This window comes from Silene latifolia, chromosome Y (genome assembly GCF_048544455.1).
Source record: "Silene latifolia isolate original U9 population chromosome Y, ASM4854445v1, whole genome shotgun sequence".
NCBI lineage: Eukaryota > Viridiplantae > Streptophyta > Magnoliopsida > Caryophyllales > Caryophyllaceae > Silene > Silene latifolia.
Window position 1 is genome coordinate 21,220,651 of NC_133538.1, and position 9,945 is coordinate 21,230,595.

The 9,945-nt window shown below is 38.6% G+C and overlaps 1 protein-coding gene and 1 pseudogene across 1 annotated transcript; one reads left to right on the forward strand and one right to left on the reverse strand.

The window, feature by feature from the left end:
* Positions 1–2,651: 2,651 nt before the first annotated feature.
* Positions 2,652–5,642, reverse strand: LOC141627713 (uncharacterized). The gene is made up of 3 exons (XM_074440938.1): positions 5,572–5,642; positions 3,520–4,110; positions 2,652–3,435 (listed from the first exon to the last, which is right to left on the reverse strand). The coding sequence occupies exons 1-3, from the start codon at positions 5,640–5,642 to the stop codon at positions 2,652–2,654; spliced, it is 1,446 nt and encodes a 481-aa protein (XP_074297039.1).
* A 2,530-nt stretch (positions 5,643–8,172) lies between these two features.
* LOC141627714 (3-oxoacyl-[acyl-carrier-protein] reductase, chloroplastic-like) lies at positions 8,173–9,718 on the forward strand (annotated as a pseudogene).
* Positions 9,719–9,945: the final 227 nt, after the last annotated feature.

The following is a 9,945-nucleotide window of genomic DNA, read 5'->3' on the forward strand; positions in this document are numbered from 1 at the left end:
AGAACTAACAAGAAGGAGATCTTGTTGGTGCCCATTTGACCGAAATTTATTTGGTGAGAAATTGATTTTCTTATCTTTTTGTTTTAGTTTGCATGCATAAGATCTAGTTTTAATTTTATGACTAAATTAAAATGATACATATATGAATATGTTAAGTAATGAGATATAGATTTCTAACAACTATAGCATGGGCATCCCGAAATAGTGTGGGCCAAAAGAAACCGCTTTCCAAGACTTTCCTAGCCGTTTTCTTGGCTCCAAAATGCCCACCACAAGCGTATTCATGGCAAAATTTAAGAATTAGAATGACTTTGGTATCCGGGACACACCTTCTAATAACTTGGCGGGCACAAAATTTCCAAAGGTATGGGTCATCCCACACATAATATTTAGCATCACTCTTGATCTTCTCCCATTGGGAACGAGAAAGACCCTTTGGAAATTCTTGTAAAACCAAGAAGTTGACTATATGAGCGTACCATGGCTCAATGGAGGACAAGGCTAGAAGTGTGTCATCCGGAAAAGTGGCTTGTATTGGTGATTCCAAAGCTTCTTGGGATTTTTCTTGCACAATCCTACTTAGGTGATCCGCCACCGTGTTGGTTGATCCTTTCTTATCTTTGAGCTCAACATCAAATTCACTCAAAAGTAATACCCGTCGCATCAAACGGGGTTTGGATTCCTTCTTGTTCACCAAATACCTTAAGGCGGCATGATCTGTGAAGATGATGACCTTGGCTCCAAGAATATAAGGTCGAAACTTCTCCAAAGCAAACACTACCGCAAGAAATTCTTTCTCGGTAGTGGTATAGTTTCTTTGAGCCTCGTTCATCATTGTTGACGCATATTGAATAACATGGGGTGCTCTTCCTACCCTTTGGCCAAGTACCGCGCCAAGGGCATAGTTACTCGCGTCCGACAGTATCTTAAATGGTTCACTCCAATTGGGAGGTTGAATTATGGGTGCCGAAATAAGCTTCACCTTGAGCATGTCAAAAGCTTCCTTGCATTCTTCACTCATGATGAATTCACAATCCTTTTGAAGTAAATTTCATAAGGGAGCGGCAATCTGGGAGAAATCCTTGATGAAGCGCCGGTAAAACCCGGCGTGCCCGAAGAAAGATCTCAGTTCACGCACATTAGTAGGATAAGTCAAGGTGCGAATGGTATCGACCTTGGCCTTATCAACCTCGATCCCCTTAGAGGAGACCACATGTCCCAACATTATTTCTTCATCAACCATAAAATGACATTTTTCATGGTTGAGAATGAGGTTGGTATCAATACATCTTTGCAAAACCCAAGTGAGTTGACTCAAACAATCCTCAAAAGATTGACCATGAACCGTAAAATCGTCCATAAATACTTCAATAAAATCCTCCACATGATCCGAAAAGATGCTCATCATGCACCTTTGGAACGTTCCCGGTGCATTACAAAGACCGAAAGGCATATTTCTATAGGCAAATGTTCCAAAGGGACAAGTGAAAGTAGTTTTTGTTTGGTCCTCGGGTGCAATTGGAATTTGAAAATAACCTGAGTACCCATCCAAAAAGCAATAAAAAGATTTTCCCGCCAACATTTCCAACATTTGATCCATGAAGGGAAGCGGGAAGTGATCTTTTCGGTTCACGTATTGAGCCTACGGTAGTCGATACATACTCGCCACCCATTTTGAACTCGAGTGGGAATCAAAACTCCTTCATGATTTTCGACTACCGTTAGCCCGGACTTCTTTGGTACTACTTGGGTTGGACTAACCCATTGACTATCGGAGATGGGATATATCATACCTATGTAAAGGAGTTTGAGTACCTCCTTCTTGACAACTTCCATCATTGGGGGGTTCAAACGCCTTTGCGGTTGTCGAACGGGTTTGGCTTCATCCTCCAAAAGAATCCGGTGCATGCATAAAGTGGGACTAATGCCTTTGATGTCGGCCATTGTCCACCCAATTTTTTCCTTGTGTTGCTTTAGAACTCGGATGAGAGCCTCTTCTTGCACACTTGAAAGCTTGCTTGAAATAATTAACGGTAAAGTTTCTTCATCTCCTAGAAAAGCATACTTCAAGTTGCTTGGCAAGGGCTTCATTTCGACAATAAGAGCTTTGACAATCGAAGGAATGGGTTTCTACTTTGGTAGCTCTTCTAACAAACTGGAAGAAAGGAAGCAAAAATCCCGGATAGGAGATAATTCGCACGGTGCGAATTCTGGGCCCTGTTTTTTCGCACGGTGTGAATTTGCCTCTGCCCTTCGGATTGCTCCCTTCTCTTCCCACTCTTCCATTGGCGGATTTTCCTCTAACTCTTGGATAATTTCCTGGAAACTACTAGACAAAACATACCCCATATCATCTCCTACCATTCCATTAGTTAAAGCAACATCTAAGGTGTCACTTTTACACAATTCATACACGGTTTGAATAATTGGTTCAAAAACATCAAGAAAACACAAGGAAGAAGTCTCAGTGGGGTATTTCATCGCCTCATAAATGCTATATTTAATCTTTTGACCTTTAAATTCCATGGTAAGGCATCCACTAGACACATCTATCTTGGTGTTAGAAGTTTTCATGAAAGGCCTTTCCAACAAGATGGGAGTGGAGCCTTTTTCGGGTTTCATTTCAATCACATAGAAATAGGCGGGGAAAATCATATCCCCACCTTCACCAACACATCCTCAATGATTCCCTTAGGGTAGATGTTGGACCTATCGACCAAATAAATGACCGTGGGAGTCAGTTTCAAAGGTCCTAACTTAAGAGACTCATAAAGATAATGAGGCAAACCATTGATAGAGGCACCCAAATTAAGCATAGTTATATGACAATCTAATGCACCAATCTTGCAAGGAATAGTGAACATGCCCGGATCTCCGCATTTTTGTGGCAAACGTTTTTGAAAAATTGCCGACACATGTTCATTATCCTTTATTTTCTTCATACTCTTTGTTTTGTTGGCCCTCTTAGTAGTGCAGAACTCTTTCAAAATATTTCCATGTTTTGGCACACTACTAAGGAGGTCAAGAAGTGGGATATTTACCTCCACTTTACGAAAGATATCGTAAAGGCTTGAAGTCTTCTTGTCAATTATCCTTGTGTCATTTAAAGCACTTGGAAATGGAGCTTGAGGCTCGTATTCCGATAGTGGTTCATTTATCCTTTCTTGCTCGGGTGTAGATGCTTTTCCATGTTCCACCACTACTTCAATCTCATCTTCAACTACATCCTCCACTTCATGAACAATCGAAAGTGGCCTTGATTTCTTAGGAGCCTTGGGTGCCTCTACCAACTCCCTACCATTCCTCAAACAAACCGCTTTTGCTTGTTCCTTGGTGGGTGGAGGAATTGTGTGATAAGGGATGCTCCCTCCTTGAGTGGGTTTTGTAGTGAGTGTGTTAAGAATTTGACGAACTTGGGTCTCAAGGTTACCAATCCTAGAGTCAGTGAGCCGATTTTTTTGAAGCACGGCGGTTTGGAATTCCTTGGTATTGGTTAGCAAAGCTTGGCTTTCTTTTTACATTGCCACTTGATTCATAGCAAGTGTCTTCATCATATCTTCCAAGGAATTTTGTGATTGGTTTTGATTTTGGTTTGGCTTTTGAAATGAAGAGTTTGAGGGTCCCTTTTGGTTTTTATTTTGGTTTCCACCCCAACCAAAATTTGGGTGAGCTTTCCACCCCTCATTGTAAGTATTGGAATATGGGTCAAACTTCCTAAACCCAAGAGCCTTCACCGCTTCACTTGCTTCCTCCGTTTGCAAAGATGGACACCCATCGGTGGGATGGGTTGGATCATAACAAAGACCACAAAATTTCACATGAGATTTAATCCCATTCCCTTTTGCAAGTTCCTTAACCAAGTTGGTAAGAAAATCAACTTTGTCTTCCATATGGTTGGAACTTTGCTTTGAAGAAGATGCCGCACTTTCTCTTTTTACTCTCCTTCCGAAATTCTTAGAACTTTCCACTAGTCTTTCAATCAAATCATTTACCTCTTGGACCGACATGTACTCAATCCCTTCTTGTGTAGCGGCTTTAATCAACCTAGCATCATCATCAAGGAGACCACCACAAAAGTTCAAGAGTAGGTCCTGGTCGGTATACCTGATACTGTCGTTTGTGTACCAAAAATAAACCTAAACATACTAACGGAAGCTAGTGATAAGTAGGGTCGATTCTCCACATGGAGGCAAGATATCTGTCTAAGGTCCGTCTATTTGAGTCACAAAATGGGGGGTTTTAATTTTTATTTCTAAACTACTGAGAGATTAAAGGAAAGAGAGATTAACAAGAGCAATAAAAGCGAGTAAATACGGTATAAGTGATCAGATAAATAGGGTATGCCAGGATTTCAGTTCACCATGGTAGTCTATCGATTCAGCTGCAAATAGCCTAGACAATCTACTGTGAGAAGGATATAGGAAAGGTCCTTCCGGTCCACTTTCTACGCTACATTTCCACTAACATAACTTCCGTCCTCATTAGGGTAGTCTACTGTTCATAACAGGTCTATTTAATCCAATATTCCGATCTAGGAGTAAACTTAACCAGATTAATGTAATTTAGAAGCGTGCACTCAACTAAACTGATGTTACAGTTAAATTTCTATGGAGACAGATTCTCACAAGTAAATCATCTAACCTATTCGCTACATCGTCGCAATCCTACCATGAATTCCCTAGTCCCGACATAAAAGGAATAAGATACTCATGTTATTAATGATGTCAGCAATAATAATATTAAGAATGCTAATTAGAAACATTATAAAACAATAATAATTAAGCATAAACGAGATTAGGGCAAAAGCGATAATTAAAGAACAAGAGATTAAAGTAAGCAAAGTAATAAGTACTAAGATTAAGGAGTAATAGAGTGATTACAATCTTTATGAATCCGACGTAGAGAACAGTCCAAAAGTCAAGCAAAGAGCAAGGATTAAGAGAAAGATTAAGCAGTAGGTTTCAAAGCAAAAGTATGAAAAGTATGTGAAAGATGAAAGATAGATCCTAATGACCTAATTATGTTTCCCTTAAATAGGGAAATAAAAACTTAACAAAAATAAACTATCACGGGTTACTAAAGCCCGCATAGAGAGCAAACCTATCAATGGATTGAAACCACTCGATCGAGATCTTCTCCAGTATTTCCTCTCAATCTAGCAGATAAAACTCTTGATCCATGAACTCTCACAATCAGCATTTCGATCGAGCAAATAGAACAACTCGATCGACCCCTTTGACCAGCCAATCCACTCGATCGAACCATGAATCTTCTCGATCGAGTGCTTTTCCTTCAAGTCAGCCTCTAACTCGTCTTTGGCAGCTCCCTTGACCTTCCTTTATGCACTCCAAGATACGACTCTCGCTATAACACTCCCGTCTTCTCGTAATGCATGCTAAATAGGACGAATAGGGCGCGGTTCCACCACTTCTAGGTTCATTTCTGCAATTTAGACAAAACAAACCAAAGTAGCCAATTCGGGGCATTTTGCATTACATAACGATACAAAAAGGCATAGAAATACGTGCAATAAAAGACTAAAAAGATTAGATAAATTGCACGTATCAATACCCATGGAATGGACAACTAGCAAGAAGTTGCTTGAACCTCTCCCAATACTCATACAAGTTCTCTCCATCCATTTGTTCCACATTACTTATTTCTTTTTTAGTTGAGAGGAGAGACTAGCGGGAAAATACTTCTCTAGGAAAGCCTTCTTCATGTGATTCCAAGTAGTAATGCTCCCGGTGGAGAGATAGTAAAGCCAATCGTTTGCCGCGTCCTTGAGTGAAAAAGGGAAGGCTCTTAGTTTAAGTTGCTCGTCGGTAACCCTATTAGGCTTCATACTCGAGCAAAATACATGGAATTTGTTTAAATTCTTATTGGGATCTTCCATACTAGCTCCATGGAATTGGGGCAATTGGTGGATAAGCCCGGACTTGAGTTCAAAGGTGGCATTTTCTGCTAAGGCCGGAAAGGAAATACACAAGGGGACTTGTGTAAGGTCCGGGGCGATAAGTTCTTTGATGGTCCTAGGCCTTGGTGGATCCTCCCTTAGTGGATCATTCCTTTGTGGATTCTCGGCATCACCTATGATAATTCTTATGGGTTATGGATCGGTTTCTATAACAAAAGAGATGATGTTATCTTCCTCTTGGTCTTATTGAGTCACGGGATTAATTTCTTGAATAACCGGGGTCTCTCTTCTAATACCTCCTCCTATCCAAGCAAGTGATATTTTAATTTCCGGGTTGAATGGAAAAAGTGGTTCACTTGAGTTCCTAGTATTGACCATAAACAATTCTACACAAAAGTACACAATCAAATAGGTTCACACAAGTAATGAACAAAACAATAACAAATGTGAAATGAAAATTAACTAACAAAACTATTCTAAAAAACACCAATAAAAACACTAACAAAACCGTTACCTTCCCCGGCAACGGTGCCAAAATTTGACACGCCTAAAACATCGCTATTTAAGACGGCCAAATTAATAATTTATATACCACAATACGTACTAATCAAGGCTAGTTATAAGACAAGTAGCAAGTAATGGGATCGAACCCAAGAGAAGGGGGGTTTTGCAATGGTGAAATCAAGAGAGCAATTAGAACAATTGTGACAAATTAACAAGTATGTAAAACGCGGGGTTTTTGGTTTGGTTTTCAAAAGTAACAAAACACAATTCAAATAAGAGTGAACAACAAGTAATCAATCAAACAAGTTTTAAGATGGAAATTTATCAAGTTTAAGGAAAACTTAATCCGACTCAATAAAGTGAGGCACTTTAGTTGATGAAACCACTCAGTCAATCCTTCTAATTAATATTATTGCCCTATTAGTGAGATTAATTCTCCAAATTCCCTTAATTAGAAGTCAACCACAAGGAAATCACACTTAATAATTGACCCAACTTATTAATTCCTCTAGTGGAAATCACACACATAGATTAATTAACAAGAAGATGAAGCAATAGGAATCTAATAGGTGTAATTACTCACAATAAAAACACAATTAATGAGCAATCACAAATTAATCTCTCAAATGTTAATTAAACCAAGAAGAAATCACATCATTAGTCTAATAACAAGTTGTTGCAATATGGGATTACAAGGAAATCACACTTAATAAACCCAACAACAAGTAAATTAAGGAACTTGGAAAGATTAAGTAACAAGAAGATGACACTTAATCGCCATAATCTAACAAGGATTCCAAAATTAAGCAATTAAACACAAGAGATTAAGAACAATAATAATAATTAAGGAAAGATTAAGGAGTCTTACAACAAAAGATTACACCTTTGAGTCGGATTAAGAAGAGGAGATTAGTTCTCCATAATAGATCTAAACCCAATTAAAAGATGAATAATTCTCCAAATTAAAAATTAATTCTTCAATAATGCAAAAGATGTGTTAATCTAGAGGAAAACACACTATATATAGTCTAATACAACCTAGTAACCATGGGATTAAGATGAGAGAAGCCCATAATACAAAACGGAAGTAACCCAGAAAACATCGCACGTTGCGAAAAATGGGAGCAGGAAACTCGCACCGTGCGAGTTAGCTGCTGATATCTGTCTTCAATTCGTTCCTTGCTTGATCTTTGAAAGGCTTCCTCATGATGTCTTTGGTGCTTGATCTTAGCCTTCCTTTGCTGCTTTCTTTGCTCCAACTTACCTTCAATTCTACTCTGATACTTCTTTGTTGCAAGTAGTAACATTTGGTGTTTGGATTAAAAGCATTGAAAATGCCCAAAACCCTTTGCAAAATGCTACTAAAAGAGCTCCAAATGCAATAGAATGTAGGTAGAAAAGGGAGCTCATCATCTACTCTCCCAATAAAAAGTCTTATATTAATTTCTCATAAGAATTTTGATTAATTTCTCGTATAAGAATTTTGTTATGATATGCCAAGGAAATTTAAAGTCAGATTTTAACTCTGTTGTCTGCGCTAGGCTCAAATACCGATTTTCAACGTATAATACTCATTTCTTGTAAGAGAGTTATTTGTGTTTACATGACTATTTATGTTGCCATTACCATGGCACCAACCTGTGGGGTTATTAAGCAGGGTAATTATTAAATATAATCAAAATTATGAGGCCTTCTATAATAAAAGAGAAAGAAAAAAAAGACGAGGAATAATAGTAAATTCGGTTAGAGTAATGTTTTTGGTATGAATATAAAAGCTGAGGAATGGTGAGGGGGGTGAGAAATAATTGATGAAATAAAGTGCAATAAGAGAAGCGATATGATTGGAAATGTTTTAATATAGCAATTTATGTACATAGGAGGTTATTGATCTGAATCTTACTGGTGTATACCTTTGTACATAGGTTACTAAAAATTAACTGGAGGGAAGAAGAAAAAAGAAAAGATTCTTGCAACCCCAAATTCGCTTATGATTGTCTAAACTAGAATCAAAGACACCTACCCGCGCTACTTTGAAATCTGATGGTGTTTTTCGCTCATCAACTTCCAATTCCAATTCCTGTGACCCTCCGACTCAACATGTCTAGACCTTACTTACGTTTCGCTTAAACTACCTGACAACGTTTACCATGAAACTGAGGAAGCAGGTGTGTGCATGTCGTGGACTGACTTTCGGTTGCATGGATCTGGCAGTTTCTGCATTTTCTGATCAGTTCCACAACGACGCTGTCCATAGATCAAATTATTTCGGTTCTTTTTAGTGGGAATCATATGAATATGGCTTTAATGCAAGATTTTACTTTTAACGCTTTGCTCATAGGGTGAGGCGGATGGGTTTCTTCCCGATGCATTTTTTAGGGCTTTCGGCACACTTTCTTGGCCGGGGTTGAAAGCACGGGTTGGAAGCATGAGCGATGAGCTTCTCGACTTTCGGAATCTTATGCTGCAATTAATTAGATGGTCCCATTTAATTTTTTGGTAAACTGGTAATGCAGGCTGCAGCAAAAATAATGATGAAGAAGAAAAAGGTAATTGTTATGCGCCTGACTTTTCCTACCTTTTTTTTTCCGGTGTTAATTGTTACTCCGTACTTGTTATTATTAAAAAAAATAAGGTAATTTTTGTTTTATGATTAAAAAGAATAAGGTAAATAGTTGTTTAGATATTTTCAGGGAAGAATAATCAACATCACCTCTGTTGTTGGCCTGATTGGCAATGCGGGGCAGGCCAATTATAGTGCTGCTAAAGCTGGGGTTATTGGCTTCACTAAGACAGTTGCGAAGGAATATGCAAGTAGAGTAATCAATGTAAGCATCTCAAATATTCTTAACCCTTTAAGCCTGGTTTACATGATACCCTTACCCTTTGAGCAAAAGGCAAGGCATATGGAGTATATCTTCAGGACTATTTAATTTACTGTCATCATTACCCTTACCTGTTATCTGTCGTATTACTCTCGTGCGTCTTGTGCCAGCAAAGGTGGGAAAAGATTAGAAGGGAGTATCAATTATTCAATTAAATCTAAAACTTTCATGAATCAATTTTATTCAGGTCAATTCAATTGCACCAGGGTTCATTGCCTCATACATGACTGCAAAACCAGGACCAGACTTTGAGAAGAAGCTCTTGGGATCCATCCCCTTAGGTATAGTCAAGCCCCGATCTGCTCTCGTGATGAGTTTTTATGAGAGAAAGCTCATGGATGCATTACTTTTATTCCCTCTCAGCCTAGAAATAGCTAAGTTGGATATTCAAATCAGAGGCTCTTCAAATGTCTGAAATTGATAAGAGTGTGATTTTTTAAAATTAGTACTTCTTTCATGTAGGGTCTCTTCTTTTCTTCTGAGCTTCTATCTTCTTCAGTGTGGACCTTATTACCTTTTGTTAGAAGTTTGACTAAGACCACCCCCAAAGTTGTAAACATCGATCTTTTCAGTAAACAAGAGGCTTGACTGAAAGTACTCGGGATCCAAATACCGAAATTTACCCTTGACCGCCTTGTCCGA